The 16824-nt window shown below is 36.0% G+C and overlaps 1 protein-coding gene across 4 annotated transcripts in view; it reads right to left on the bottom strand.

Moving 5' to 3' along the window:
• The window catches only part of SCAI (suppressor of cancer cell invasion), a 119568-nt gene that overhangs the window by 41086 nt on the left and 61658 nt on the right, over positions 1-16824 (bottom strand). For all 4 annotated transcript variants that reach the window (XR_002137097.2, XM_019728557.3, XM_074331003.2 and 1 more), the window contains 7 exons: positions 11024-11119; positions 10345-10431; positions 8543-8641; positions 2880-2976; positions 1779-1877; positions 1476-1628; positions 225-326 (listed from right to left, as the gene is read on the bottom strand). Coding sequence is in view for 3 of the 4 variants with exons in the window: in XM_019728557.3 (XP_019584116.1) it covers positions 225-326; positions 1476-1628; positions 1779-1877; positions 2880-2976; positions 8543-8641; positions 10345-10431; positions 11024-11119 (733 nt within the window). In the remaining variant the exon portion in view is untranslated. The remainder of the gene's footprint in view (positions 1-224; positions 327-1475; positions 1629-1778; positions 1878-2879; positions 2977-8542; positions 8642-10344; positions 10432-11023; positions 11120-16824) is intronic.

Raw genomic sequence — 16824 nt, 5'->3', positions numbered from 1 at the left:
CACAAGCTGTTTGACAGGTAAATTATCAATGCTTATTTTTACTCTCATCTTTATCAAATACGTTTTTTTACCCAATGTCACTATTATTATGCTTATTTATTTCTCCTGTGTCTCATCAAGAGAGTTCTTGATTTACACTCCTGGCATTTGATGAATAACAACATTCCACGAGAAGCAGAAGCAGCAAGAGTATTACCAAAATCGCGAATGTTGGGAGAAGATACCTGCATTCCTGGCTTATTCATCTGGGAAGCTAAATTCATTGGCTCCCTTTCAAGAGCTTGTAACATCCGGAACATGTCAACAGTTAGTTCACTGAACTTAACCTGCAAGGAAAACACTGTTAATGCAGTACGCAGACCTTGAAGTCTTTAATCCTATTATTACTCTTGACATTCATGTGTACTTAATGACAAGGGAAATTTTATTTTGTTCATTTTCCAGTATTTTATTATGAAAAATTTCAAAAGACAGAAGACTTAAAAAATTATATGACACCTATATGTTCATCGGCTAGATCCTGTAATATTAACATTTTTCTGTATTTGCTTAATTACATTTCTCCATCTATCCGTACTTCTATCAGTCCATCAATTTCCTCAGGTATTTTTCAAAAACAAGTAAAAGTAGTCATGTAAACACAGAGACTTATATTAGGTCCCATAAAACGTGGCAGTAGACAATGATTAAGACTGCATCCTTTTCTATTTTGAATAATACCTCTATAAAACTCTAGGTAGGCAATGTGTTATTTAAATTAAAGTGTTATAATTTAGAAATTTGCAAATTAACGGTTATAAAAGCCAAAATTGGAGAAATACTAGAAAAAGCTAATAACAGAAATAATGGGTGTTAAGGGAAGGATCCAATAATAAAACTTGTATAAATAATGCACATAGAAAAATGTATTCACTGGTGACTTTTCCAATATCCCATAATTTCCAGTAAATTACATTTCTAGTGTATTAAATCATCATCAGGGGACTATTCTTTCATGAAAAAAATTTGAAATTTGCTTTTGACAAATGTATTTAAAAATAATCCCTTCTCTCTTTTTACCTGATTATAAAAGTAATATCCAGATGTAGAAAATTGTAAAGAAGGAAATAAAAATCACCTATAATTCTACTACTCAGAGATAAACCTTTTATGATGTTGGTGAATTTCTTCCTAGTCTTTCTCCTTTGCATATATGTATATAGACATTTAAACACATATGAAATAATTGTTTCATAGCTCCATAACAAGTTTATTTTCACTTACTATATCATGAGTAGCTTCCTTTGCAATTAAAAATTCTTTCTGAACCATTTAAATGTCTGCAATATAGTTCATATATGGACAGAGCATAATTTAATTAACCATTTCGTCACAAATGGATGTTAGGATATTTCCAAGGAAGTAATAACTCTGTAATAATCAAAAGCACTGTTTTTTAAAGTGGATTTTAAGCATATGCCTTCATAATTCTTTACCTGGTTATTACAATTACCAATAATGAGTGCATCCGCCAGAGATAACTGTCCCACAATCATGCCCTGTTCCAGCAATGGGGCTCCTGTTTCAGCAAGGCGATTAGATGTGATAACAATGGTATTATCATCATTCAGTACCATCACGGGGTCCGCCTGGAGGAAAAAGCAGTAAGTAGCTGATGACAAGATGAAATGTCAGTGTAAGTCATTCCTTCTTCTTGACATATACACACAGTGAAAGTGTCTATCACATGGACATTTACTTACTCATAATTATGACAACCTTTCTTGTCAAAAACTGACCTCAATGAAAGCTGCTACTTCTTGAAGCACCAAGTTCCATTCCACTTGATCTTCAGTATTAAAGCGGTGAGTATAATCTTCAATTTCATCAGACAATTCCTGATTTTAAAATATCACAAAGAAAATGGGTATAGAAAAAGCATAAAAATACAGCTATGTTGTATCATATTCCTGACAGAAGCTGACATAGTATAGAGGTTTGAACTATTATTAATACACAGTCCCAATTATAATCAAAAACAAAGAATGAAAACTACACGGATTTATTTCGAAATCAGAAACTCCAGGATGATACACATCAATAAGATCTTCCTAGAGCCCCAGAGGACCCCCTACCTACTCAGTACCACATCAGCCACGAATTTATTAATAGAAAACTCTTAAAGGTAAAACCCCAAAATTTTACCACTGAAAAAAAGAATACTGTCTAGCTAATTTTCTTTGGATTTATATCATATGATTTTGGGGGTGGGGCAGGGAGAATAGTCTTATTAGTAAGTGAGAGTGGAGGAAGACAGAGGAGGACTTGTCAAAACTAGCACGTTACATTTGAGTACCAAAAATTAAGGAGTGTGCCACTGAAACCACTGAGTACATAGGAGTGCAGTCAGAATGGAGTATGATGAAATCAGTACAGATATTAAGTGGATCCCGAATGCCATTAACTCTTAATTACCTGAGTTAATGAAGGACAGAGTGGTGCAGACATACTAAGGGATGAAAAAAACCAAAACTCATTCACAATAACTTGGCAAAACACGTTTTCTTGACGTAACATTGCAATTATTTTCTCTTAGCCTAAATTATTTTAACGTTTGTTTGCCATTTCCCAACCCTCCATTGATGAGTGGTGAAACGTAGAACATGCTGAAGGGATAAAAGGAATTAAGATCATTATCTCTGATAGGTGTGTGCTTGCAATATGAAAAGAGTTGGAAAATTTTTTTTAATCATCATCCTTGTCAAGAGTTGCCATACTTTGAATGTTGTAATGATTTAGAGATATCGAAAATTATTTTAACTTTAAATCTATTTTTAAGAAACAAAATTATCCATACATAATTAGAGATTAGGATTTTAATGATTTTAAAGTGTATTTACCTTTACCAGATCCTTCACAACATCCATTTTGTTGAGAAGAAGACAAACTACTATAAATCTTGCATAGTATCGTAGTTTCTTAACTACCAACTCAGGCCTATGGTAGATAAATGGAAAATTACTGATTAGATTACAAAAGAAAATATGCTTTTTGATTTTTCCAACTTTCCTGTAGTTTTTAAACTCTATGGATCCTATTCTGCAGTTATAAACACTGCTGCACATAACCTATAGCCTGTCAACACATTTCTTACTGATTCATTACGTTGTTCATTCATCATTCATTCATTCAACAAATATCTATTGAGAACTTGGATACATCAGGCACAAGGCTAGGTGCTAGAAGTAGAGTGATTAAACAAACAAACAAACAAAACAACAGAGTGGGCTGGGCCCAGTGGCTCAGGTGTTTAGAGCACTGAGCTCCTAATGCCAAGGTCGCCGGTGTGTGCTGCTGTGGGCTACCGTGTGCTGCCGTGAGTGGTCGGCAGCTGGTGAGAGCTGCTGTGAAAGGCTGACCCACTGCCTCAGCCGGGGGAAGTGCAAGGCTCATAATACCAGCATGAGCCAGGGAGCTTGTCCTACACAACTAGACTGAGAAACAACAGCTTGATCCGGACTTGGGAGAGACAGAAGGGGAAAAAACAACAACAACAACAACAACAACAACAACAACAAAACTATAGACACAGTCCCTTCTTCACAGATCTTACAGACAGAAAAGTATTTCAAATGTAGAGGAGACAGTTATTACTTAAAACACAGAGGAATAAATAGAATGATGGGTGAAATTAAGGGTGCTACTGAGCCCACAGGACTAGATCTTAGAGAGAAGGCTTCCTAGAGAGAGTAAGGTTTAGGTTAAGACTATGAGGAACAGTAGGAGACAACAGGCAGAAAAATACAAGGTGAGAAGAGTTCCAGGAAGAACATTCTTTGTTTTGCAATCTTATTTTTCAGATATTAATATAATCAAGCCATTTTTCTTATGCTTAGTGTTCATATGCCATATCTTTTTCTATCCCTCTACTGTCAAGTTACTTCTGTCTTTTTATTTTAATGCGTCTTTTATAGATAGCATATGGTTAGATCTTGGTTTTTTGTTTCTTGTTTTAGGTGTTGCTTTTTTATCCACTTAGACAATCACTGCCTCCTATACTCAGGTCCTCAAACTATTTATATTTAATTTTATAGTTGCTTTGGCTGGGTTTGTGTCTCCCACCTTGCTATTTCTACCTGCCTCTTCAGTGTTTATGAGTATGTTCCTTCACCGCTCCTTTTTCGCTTTCTTTTCAGTTACTCTATTACATTTTATTGTACCATTTTATATCCTCTGTTGGCTTCTTTTAGTGTTGCTGGGAGTAGCAATACTTACCCTGGACTTATCAAAGGTTATTTACAATCAATATTGTACACCTCTTCACACCTGACCCTTTATACTTTTATCAGTTCAAACCTGACCATTTCCAATTTTCACTTCCTGCTTTCCACAGCCTACTTTCCAAATATAATAACCTTACAACAGTATTTTCTTATAAGTTTGACATTTTTCATAATAAAAATCTTGTAAATTCTTCGATCATGAGTTTCTTATTTAGAAATGTATCTACTAATTGACAGATTTATATATTTTTTAAACTACACTTCAGTCTGAATTGTTCATGAAATTGCACCAGAATTAGGTAACATGTACTTGAAATATTAATGAAACATGTTTTGTGGCAAGTATAAGTCACTTTCACAAAAGTTATACATAAGCTGGAAAATGATGTGCATTCGCATATTGCTGAATGCAGTTTTATGCACTTTAGAACACGTTTTAATTTAATTATGTTATTCAAATTGTCTTATAATTTTTTGTCTTCTTGATATATAAATCATTAAATATGGTACATTGAAAATCTCCATCTATATTAAACCATTTATCAATTTCTCTATGAAAATACAGCACTTTTTGCTTTATTATAATGCTACATTATTGAGCATACACAAGTTTAGAATTTTTATATTTTCCTGAACTGTTCCTTTTATAATTATGAAGTAAGCCTCTATCCTTAATAATACTTTCCGCCTTAAATATAAATAATCTATACAAACATAGCAGCATTTCTTCCCCTCAGTATCCATCTCATTTATCTTTTTCTGTGTATCATATATCTTTGGAGGATCTCTTGTAAACAGCATATTATTGGATTTGTCTTAAAAAGGCATACTGATAATCTCTGACTTTTACCTAGGAGTTTAGATCACTGTCATTTACCATGATTATCAATGCACTTGGACTTGTTTCTTCTGTATTATTTTGTGCTAATTATACGTTTTAGTATATGTTCCTTTTCTACCTTTTATTATTATAATAATCAAAATTTTATTATTCACTTTCCTTGCCCTTCTACCTCTTTGGAAGTTACAGTCTCCTTATAGTCTTTAAAAATATTTTTCTTAACATTTTAACAAGCAAATTTGATTTCTCTAAGCTTATTCTTTCATGTTATAGTTATCCAGGATTTGCCCCATTTTATCTTCATAACCTCAATTAGCCATTATTAGAATGATTACGATCTTATGAAGTCTGTGCTTTTTCAGGAAACAAAGGGATTAAGTATTTTATCACCAATCCTTGTTTATCACCCCTTCCTTCTAGTTTCCATTTTCCTCTTCCTGAAGAAATCCTTAGTTCTTTTATGTCACCAAAACAACCACCCCACCCCAAGGCTGTCACAGCAGTGGTCACAGGGTTAATGGCCTAGGGATGTCTCTTACTTTCTTGACAGCTGAGCTGTCCATTTAAAGGGATGGTTGATCTATTTTATCCAGCATTTCTAGGTGTTTTGGAGATAGTTTTTTAGATTATCTATCCTACCACATTTTCAGAAGTGGAATTCAAAACAAAGAAAATTTGTAGGAGGAGGGTGTCAATTCACACCTGAAAGATGAATAAGACAATTCTTTAATTTTTGATAAAAATAAAATAGGTTCTATGAATCTGTATCATAGATTACACAACTATGTAACATAGATTACACAAACATATATTTAACTAGACTTTCTGTAAATGGCCAGACAATAAATATTTTCAGTTTTCAAGGCTACATACGGTGCCTGTAGCATATTTATGTTTCCTTTTTTCACAACCCTTTAAAAATGTTAAAATGATTCTAAGCTACCATATAATTCAGAACAGGCCATAATTTGCCAACCCTTGTATTAAGTAAACATTCCGAAGTGGTGGATGCATTCTGTTTTGGAAACCACTGTGTTGAACTGCAGCAAAGCACAGATGAAGTAAGTCAGTGCTATCCACTCACACACGAGGGGCTCTCCCAGTCCAGCCTGAAAACCTGAACCCACCACTCACAGCCTACCGCCTGACTCGGTATCAGACTGCAGAAGAAAAGGTCACCGTGCGAACCTCACTGGAAAGGTCCCCATCAAATCCGCCTTACAAACACCATGACTTGGAAGTGCCCACATCTGCAAGTTTAGATTTACATTTCCTACTCTAAACCAACTTCAATACTGTCAACACTAACGCTGACATCATGATTCTACTGAAGTTCTGGCGCTCCAGAATCGCAGCCTTGACCAAACTGCCAGGTCCACTACTTGTGAGATACCAACTCTACACATTTGCCTGAGAAACTGTTTTTCCAGGTGGCTAAATGCAGCATCTATCCACGACCTCTGCGTACTCAGAAACCTCATCTCTTCTGTATCTAAGTCTGACCAGGGTCAGCCTCAGCCATTTGCAACAGTCGGGTTTGCAGCTCCTAGGACAAGTGATTATGGGGTAACATCTCCTCTACTGAACAGGATGGGTCCTGAGAGCTGTCTACGCTTAGAACTGCTGGAATGTTCCATTCCTCCCGGCTTGACACAATCCTCAGGAACTGAGACAATGCAGAGACAACTTGCCCCTCTGAGGGGAGATTTTTGCTTTCCAAAGAAACTGTGAAACTGTGGAATACTTTCTTGCTTAGTTTTAATCTACTGGTGGTTGATTTTAGGAGCTGTGGCCAATTGATTCCCTGCCCTATGTGAACTAAGAAACAAACCACCTACCAACAGAACAAAGCCCCTTCAGAGACCAAGGTCAAGATTTCACACACTAGATTGTCCTTTGATTCTAATTTAGTGTCTTTAAGGCAAGATATTTTGTCATTGTGGTTCCAAGTGATCCTACCTCTGTTCATCTGCCCTGCTCTAGGAGGTAGCACTATGAGGACAGAAAATGATTTTCATAAATCAGACTGTTGGGTTTTAAGCTAGGGGCCTACAGCCAATTTCCCTTTTGGCAAATTAAGAAAGTGAATTATACAGGTATTTTACTATTGCTTCAAAATAGTTCTTTGCTTGTACATATTTTCTGTACTGGCAAAATGTTACATCGTCCTTTTGCATGTTTTTAGAGATACAATTTATCTCACCAAAAATTCAAACAAATTGTACAACATAAATGCAAAAAAAAAAAAAAATAGGATAGGAAGAAACATATCTGTAGTGAATACATGTGAAACACACCGTAAGAAAAGCTGAAGGAAAAGTACTGTAAAAGCTGACGGAACTTCTGATAGAAGAATGAAGAAAGGCGATGACAAAAAGACCAGGGGAAAATGTAGAATTCAGTGTCCACATACCTCACGTGTATTAAGCTGACTTCTCTAGACAAGTTTGAACAAGATTTGCTTGGGCATGGAGGTGATTTACAAGAGTGGGACTTTCCAAAAAATGTTGCTGTTGAGCTGGGAAGCTTATGATAGTGTTCAACTACAGTGTGTTCTCTAGAAAAACATGTCAAAACTATGTTTTCTTCTATCGCTAAGAGAATATAATCTTTGCACTATATAACAACTGTGAGTTCTGGAGGTAGAAAGAACATTCACATCTTCTAGGCCTGAAATTTCTCTTACAATTCTGGGAATGCTAGCAATAAAGATTCTTCAGCAGGGTCCTGGTTTCTTGCACAATTCCACCCTCACCTGGAATTGATAACATCATCACCCGTACCCCAAATATGTCTGTAACTCCCATAAGATAATCATCTAAAAGCAAAGAGCACGCCTGTACACCTTGCTTTCTTTTTCTTCTCCACCCCAAGCACCTACCACACTGCCAGATATATAAACAATGCAAAATAGATTATTACTGGGAATGAATGAATGAATTCTGTAGGACTTTCCCCCCTAACAGTGGAGCTACACAGCTGCACAGCATTGGGTTTATAAAGGAACATTCAAACAGCATTACCACCTTTTCTTTAGTTCTAAATGACAGTTGTCAACAGGCTTCTGAGTGTATATGAATTAAGAGGACACAGGCTAATAAGAACCAAGGTTATCAGCTAAGCCTCACTCTGGAGCTGCTTCTTTTCAATGAAACTTTGTGTGACCCCGATCTCTCATAAAGACATAATCCGCCCTTCCTTTGTGCTCTGACTCTATCCTGATATTGTGACATCTGTTACAACATCTACAATATTTATTGCTACTAGGCAACATACCTCTATATGCTTAAGAAGGTCTGGTATAAAGTAGGCACTGCACGAAGCCCATTAAATGAATAAAAGTTATAAACAAATGTGTGCTTTTCTGCATAATTTCTGCACAAACTAAAAATTTTGAGTGTTTTATCTTCCTCTTGCTAAAAACACAGTAGGTGCATACCTGTCCTCTTTATTGACTTGAGAATAATATGATCTCTGTCTGATTGCAGAATAGAAGGAGAAAGCTTCATTCAGATAGCTGGTCTCTGAGGTGCGCAGGCTATGAGAAAAAAATACATTTAAATTTGACAGTGTTTCAAACTCTTCACCATGATAAATACCTATTCCATTATTCCTCTACATGTAGAGGAGGGGGATAACTACACTAAATTTGAGTCAGCAAGGCAATATTCACATCATCCTTAAAATGTGTAAAAATAATAATGATTCTAAAAAAATACCTCTCCATTGCTCCCAAGCCTTTCTGGACGGCAACCCAAAGTATACATTATTCTCATCCTTTGAAGGGACTCTCCAAACAGCATTTCACCCAGGTAAAGTTAAATCTTTTTCCCCCCTTTTGTTCTATTTATTGAAGGTGGGGGGGAGGGGGGGAGAAAGCTACACGAGAGGCTTGAATTCCTTGAAGGAATATAAATATGAGCATTATGCTGAAAAGCAGGTCTTGTGAAGTACATCAACAGTACTGACTGTGCCTTTAAATTTGTACTATGGGCTACTTGTTTCCCTGGATAAAATGCAAAGCAAATCTCAAGACTTTCTGGTCACTGCCAAGTAATAAAGGACTACTACCGTGTTTCCCCGAAAATAAGGCCTCGCTGGACAATCAGCTCTAATGCATCTTTTGGAACAAAAATTAATATAAGACTCGGTCTTATTTTACTATAATATTTTACTATAAGATTGGGTCTTATATTAATTTTTGCCCCAAAAGACACATTAGAGCTGATTGTCCAGCGAGGTCTTATTTTCGGGGAAACAGGGTAGTCACTAACCGATATAACCAGTCCAATGTAAATGTCAACTCACATGAGTTTCATTTAACGTCACATCTGCTCTCCCCTCCCAGTTCCGGCCTCAAACAAGCTTGCTGCCTAGAGTCCATCCAGCTCAACCTTTGTCCCCAGGACCAGACCTGTGACAACCTTCTCCACATCCACACAGTCCCTTATCCTTTGGCTCATTTCCTTCGTTTTTTCCTCACAGGACTCAGAAATGGACCAATCCACATTAATCCTCAGAGGACGCTGACGAATCAGGTTCTTTGTTTAACATTTCTAGTTTTACAAGGGATTTCTTAAGAAAATATTCTACCCATGCGAGCGATTATAATGGTGGGGATTTGGGGTAGCATGGCAAAAGCCAGGAAGATGAAGGAATTTTCTGGCTTATTACAAATGGCACAACTCTTTTTATGGTATACCTACCTGATTGATATTAATTCATGATAATGAGGTTTGGATTCCTACAAGGAGTTCTCTTCTTTCCTTGACTCATGGGTGGAACCATACAAATGTTACTGCTTTACAGAGATAATCCTTATCTACTTCATGTAACCTTTTAGACATACCCTACAAGTAGGAGTTTTAAAGTCAAACTCCTGAAAACCACTCATTCAAACATAAAATGATGACATGTCTCCATACAATATCAAGATTTAAGTGAAGCCATTAAGAACTGTAAATTCATTTATCTAAAACCAAGATCCTACTCATTTAAGTGATAAATGAGTCTGACCAAATGAACTGTTTGGAAGGTGAGTCTTTGAAGCTAATAATGTTACTTTGATTGTGGAAGGTCGTTTCATAGTGCTGTGTAGGTCGATATGATCTGAACGCTTAGGGTTTTTTCTAATTCCTTAGTTTTTCCTTCTACCAAGTAAGTACACTATGCGTACTTCTGCATGCTGTGTTTCCACCAGGCAGGACAATGCTTTATTTTTTCCATACGCAATTCACTTACTAATAATGGTAGTATAGCTGCCCAATCTTAGAAGCAATTTCCCCTATTTGCCACCGCTTCAAGCCATACCGATTATCCAAGACCTGTCTGTTTTATATAGGAAATAAGAAAATAGAAATAAGAGACTATCAATTTCAAGAATAATCAAATCTGCAAGTTTAATAGGATAAAATACCACCCACTTCATCATGAAATTTCAAATTCATGAACTCAAATTCATGAATTTTTCATGAAATTTTAATATATCCATTCAATTGAATTCAAAAAGCATTTATTAAATGTCTATTTAGAGTAAGTTGAAATATAAAAAGAAACTTCTTTGAGCTGTGTTCACGAAAATAAGAAGCAACATTGCCCGCCCCCAATAGCTTTGGCCAATAAAAGATACCTATTTTAGAATGATACCATGAATCAATCAGTCATTCTAACAATTAATTCTAACCTATGTTAGAATTAATCTGAACCATTTCAGATATAATAATTGTCTTTAAAAACCAGACAAGAACATTACATTTTAAAACCTTAAATAAACAGGAAAAAAATCCATGTGTTTTCATTTAGGTCATGAAGATAAAATATATTAAGATGCTCCAAGAAATAAAAAGCACTAAGGTAATAAAAGTCCAAACTGTGACTAATATAAAATGGACCCTCTCCTTCAACTGTAAAATTCCTTTACCGATGTTGCTGCTGGAACTTCCAGAGTTTGGTGTAAACGTCAAAAGTTCTCCCAAAATAGGACTGCCACTGCTTCTGCCCATATTGCGGCAAATCTCTGTAAGAACAAATACACATGTATTAATTTTAAATCTCTTAGGCTATCTGGAAACTAAGTCTTGTGATGGTACAAACTGGATAGATTTAAAGCATTTGTATTCAGGGTTTCTTGTTTTACAAAGTTATAATTTTTGGAGCAGAAAGAGCTCTTTATAACAAGGGTCCAGGGCACAGTCTCTTCTATTTTTCCCACCTTTGACAGCTCACTCTTCCTCTCCTCTGTTGAGACCTCTCCTGTGAACTTTCTAGCATTCTCTTCCGTCTCCCTGGGTGGTCTTATTTATACTCATTTATACACCGATAACTTCCAAATGTTTATCTTCAGCTAAGAAGTCAGCACTTTGAAAAACACTGCTTTTTGGGGAATCCAGAAGTGAATATGCAAGGTGTTTTCAACTGGTCTCTCACCTCCCGAGAGGTGAAACTGTACATCCCCGTTCTTGAGCCTGAGAACTATAATCCATCCCTTAGAGACAAATACTTCCCTACCATCCAAACACTGGGACTGGCCCTATAACTTGCTTTGGCCAATGAAGTATAATTGAAAAACCAGGTCTGAGAAGATTTAAAGAGATATTATATGTATCAGCATTTTCACTTTTCCCTCTGATCTAAGACCAAGATAGGGCTGTTCCTCAGCCTGGAACGCAGAGAAAGACACAATTTAATGGGACCTCAGAACCGCAGACAACTTGTAGCTAATATAGGAGCTAGAAATACATCTCTGTTGCAATCAGGCACCAGAATTTTAGAGTGGCTACTGCAGCCTTATTTTGGAAAAGCCAGTATAGAAACTGGCACCAGGAGTGGGTCATTGCCATAACAATTGCTTGTGGATTTAGACAAAGAAGCCAGGAAATAGTATGCCCCTCGCCCTGGATGCTGCGTATTAGCTGTACTTAACAAAAGAGGAGAAAGAGATGAACTCAGAAAAGAACTAGCTGCAAGCAGAGTTGAAAAGAAGAGAAAATCCCCAAATTCTAGAACTTTCAGGATTGAAAGATACAACAATTTCTAATGCATAAGTGTGAAAAAAAAAAAAAAGAAATGCTCGTAGGTACAAATGCTACTTAAGACAGTCTCATCCTCAGGGCAAAATCTCTTCATGAAAGCCTATGAATAAACACAGGAGAGAGGCCCCAAATACATTCTCTCAGTGGGACAAAACAGACTAGGGAAAACAATCGAAGGATGTAGCTGTCTTGTTGAATTCTGATAAGCTCCAGGTATCCATAATAAAGTCTACAAGAGAGACAGGTGTATCTCAAAAAATTGTGGGAGGGGCAGGTGGTTAGCACAGTTGGTTAGAGTGCCAGCTCTTAACAACAAGGTTGCTGGTTCGATTCCCACATGGGATGGTGGGCTGCGACCCCTGCAACTCGTCTGAAAACGCCGACTGGACTTGGAGCTGAGCTATGCCCTCCACAACTAGATGAAACGACAAGGACATGACTTGGAGCTGATGGGTCCTGGAAAAAATACAGTTACCCAATAAAATAAAATTAAAATCATGGGAATGGCTATCGGTACATCAAAGCTAACCTGAATCAAATAGTCAACTAAATTGTGTGAGAGTTATACTGCCAAAGTCATTTGTTTTATAAGGGGACAATCATCATTGATTAGTGTGGTACACTTCTTACCCCAGTCTGTGACTTGTCTTCTCATTTCTAATGATTTTTTTATGACTTCTCAAATGTATCCATCTTTATATTTCGTGCTTTTTCTTTTTAAAGAAATTCATCCATCTAATTATACAGTCTTTTAAGAGATGTAAAGTGTTAGCTTTCAAATTTAACCCTTTAATATAACCAAAATTGAGTTTCAGGTATGTATAACAAATTTTACCTGAACGATTTTTAAAAATATGTATCCTATGTAATATGACAGAACCAGAACTGCAGTCATCAATTATCCCTTATGCTTGTATCTCAGTTCTCTGTTTTATTCCATTGGTCTGTTTTTCTATTTCCTCATTAACATTCTGCTAATTACTATAGCTTTATAATATGTCTGGCATGTTTCTTCTTTTTCAGGAGTGCCTTAGCTATTCTTGGTTCCTTGTACTTCCACATGAATTTTAAAATCAGCTTATCAAAGTTCTACAAAAAAACCCAAACAACATCCTATGGTAGATTTCTAATGAGGACTGAATGAATCTAAAGGTTCTTTGGGGGAATTAACCCTTTTAAAATTAGTTAATTTTTCATGTCAATAGTACCTCGTTCTATTTATGTTGAAAATATTGACACTACATAAATTGTACAACTTTTCCCATAAAGGTCTAATATTTCTTGGTTCATGTATTGCAATATTTTTATTGCTTTTGTGAAAGGGAGCTCTATTTTTATTTTATTTTTTTAGGAAATAAGCAACAGGCTTGTTTATTAAACCCCTCAGAGGAAAAGCATGATGGAATAATAACAAATACATTTTTGAAAACATGACATACAAAAATAAAGATCGACACACATCTGTTTTTTGTTATGTCTTTAAAATATTTTTTTATGGTGGAAAGTTTCAAACACACACAAAAGTGGAGAAGAGTCCAATGAACCCCCATGTGCCATCACCAGCTTCACAGATTATAAATTTAGGGCCAATCCCTTCCATCCCAACCCTTAGGCTGCCAGATCCACTATATTGTTTTTGTTTTGGGGCTCCCTACTCCTTTCCATCAGTGCAATTGTCTATCTCTGTGCTCACTTCTTCTAAATCAATACCCCCATGATCACCACAAGCACTACTTTCGATTAAGAAAAGAAATGCAAGCTGTATTTCAGAATGATCTCTGTAACTCAAATGTCTACTAAAATACTTAAAATAGACAAAACAAATGCTAAGAAGTATAAGGAAAGAATTTTAAAATATAAATTCTCTCCTTCAACCTAGCTTTTATTTTCAAGTATAAAAGAAATCCTTTATTTACCTCACATAACTAAATAAGCTGAATGTTCTTGGTAAAAGCTACCAATTTATAGAAAATTTGAGGGGAATTTTCTATAAATTGGTAGCTTTTACCAAGGGAAGAGAGATGAATATTCTTTGGGGGAAGAGATGAATATTCTTCCCGATTTTATATATACAAAGTATTTGTGCATACAGTGTTTGTCTTGTTTTATAATGTAAACTTCTTTCATTTGCTACATCATTAAGATTTTCTTATATTAATATATATATACACACATGTAGCACTGTGTATAATATACATACCTGTTTGGGATTGGCAGAAAGAGACACACACAAAACCTGCTACATATTTTGTTTACTTAGTGAAGGAGGCATAATTTCATGGAAATGAGATAGCTACAGAGCAGAAAGAAATGCAGCTTGTTTGTGCAGCTGTTCTCTTGCACCAGTGGTGTATCAGGCTATTGGTGTCACGTGCCCTCCGTTAGGCAAGGTGTATGCTGAAGACAGTAGACGGAAGGAGAAAACCTGGTTCCTACATACAATTCTATCAAGTGCTAAGCATTATGAAGGCCAGAGAAAGTAATGTGAAATACGATCTGTACAGTAAGGAGCTTATTATTTAGTTAGCTAGAAAAGACTAGCACATATACAGAAAAAGAGAAAAAACAGCACGTAAGTATAAATCATATGGTACTGAGTAAAAGTATTCATAGAAGGATACAGACAAGAGATACACTGAGGAGGGCTTGAGTAGTCAGGGAAAGCTGCAAGAAAAAAGATTTGGATAGGCAAAAGAGTAAAAAAGAGATCATCAGAGAGAGAGATAAATAAGATATTTAAAAGAAACAAAGGCAGCTACAAGCTAACACAACTGTAGCACAAGTCTCAGCCAGACCTCACCCGTGCAACTGCGGACAGCTAGTGGTGGGTGGCCTCCCTCAAAGGCCAGGAGTTGCCTGTCTGGCAGCTCAGGTGCTGGGTCATGTGTTTCTCATCATCCAATAGGCGACTTGGGTCTGTTGACATGAGGTTGGTTGCCAGGACCCCAAGAGCAGCAAAAGAGAGGGCACCTCAAATTTGCATTTTTCTTTTCAAGTTTGCGTCAATTTGAACCATCCCATTGGCCAAAGCGAATCTCATGGCCAAGCTGGAGTCAGTGTGAGAGGGGACGACTGCTCATGGGCATGGATACCGGGAAGGGAATGATTCTTACAGAGACCTTATGTTTCTTTCTTAGTTTTGAAAATAATATGTCTCTTGGAAAACAAAAGTACTATACAGCGTATAAACAAAGTAAAAAATACCCTATTGTTTGTCCCCTCAATTCTAGTCCTCAGAAATAACTGCTGTTAAGAATGTATTTTATATGCACATTTAAGTATATAAATGAGTTTTTCTATTGTTTTAAATACATGGGATCAAACTATATATAATGTTCTGTAACATGCGCATTTTTAACTTACAAACATATCAGATTTCTTTAATATATGTGGGATTATATCAATATTTACTATGTATTAACATGATATAGTATATAATGAAGCAATTTATTTAACCAATCTCTCCTGATGGACGTTTACATTGTGTCCAATTTGTCCCTGTTATAAATATGCTGCAATAAACATCTTCATCCTAATAAACTTGAATAATTATGTAATATGATTAAAGGGTAAATTTCTATAAGTGGAATTAATGAGTGAAGGAAGATTTGCATTTCTGCACCAGATGTTAAGAAAATTAGTAAAAACGCAAAAGGTTTTTCCTACCCGAAATTTTCAGGCACACACAGAAGAATGAGCTGGTAACTACATTTTTTAATCCATTTCCCTTATCCTTATAAGTAGAAACTCATTTCAGATTACAGAAATAGGCTAACTATAGGTAATAGTTTCCACATTTACTGCAAGCCTTCATCCTTTTTACATTTCCATGGATTCTAGTGAGCGGCTGCATTAGGAAGAGCTAATCAGATATTTAAAAACTGAAGTTACTGCTGGAATCTTTAAGACTTATCAAGTAGCTGCTGCTAGAAGACTGAATTATTATGTAGGAGCATTCAGCAGCAACAGCAGCTTCTTGAGAACTGACAACTCTTGGGTGCTCCTTTAAATAAAGGTACTGTGCAAAGTCTTCAGGCAAATTATCAAGTAAGCATCTGCCTGCAAGTTCCCTTAAGTTTCCCAAACCGACAAATTTAATAAACCTCAGTAATACATCCTATTAAGGGAGAAAACAGAACTCAGTGCTTTATTTCATGAGTGTGTAAGTTCAGGTGGTCAGCAGAAAGGGCTTTAGAAGAAGGGAATTTTGTGTGAGAACTAAAAACACATAAAAGGTGATCTAAAAGGCTAGAACAAGGCTCCTGACAGTAGGTTATAACATACAAGTATTTTCTGATTTAGAGTGATGAACAAGATTGGCTAAATTCTGTACTATTTTCCTCAAAAGAATTTAGAACATCTACCACTTCAAACTGCAGACTCACTATAAAGGTAGCAATTTCTTTTTAGACATAGGGTTTAATATTTTTTTAACTACCTGAAAGGTAAGTCCTATGATCACCCTTTTTCTAATAGACATATATTAAAACCACTATAATATGATTAGAGTCTAAAATTAACTAAGGCACCTTATAAAGAGTTTTAGATAAATTCCCCTAGTATGCAGTGCTTGACTCTGGTTTTAAACTCTGAATATATCACTTGGTCATTATTACTGTCAGTAGAGATGGGAAATTAATGGTGCATAGAATTAAATTAAATAGGGCTCTGTGAATTATCCCGCAAGTTA

Source organism: Rhinolophus sinicus, chromosome 16 (genome assembly GCF_057876585.1).
Source record: "Rhinolophus sinicus isolate RSI-liver-muscle chromosome 16, RSI-T2T, whole genome shotgun sequence".
NCBI lineage: Eukaryota > Metazoa > Chordata > Mammalia > Chiroptera > Rhinolophidae > Rhinolophus > Rhinolophus sinicus.
This window is presented reverse-complemented; position numbering and strand designations above follow the sequence as displayed.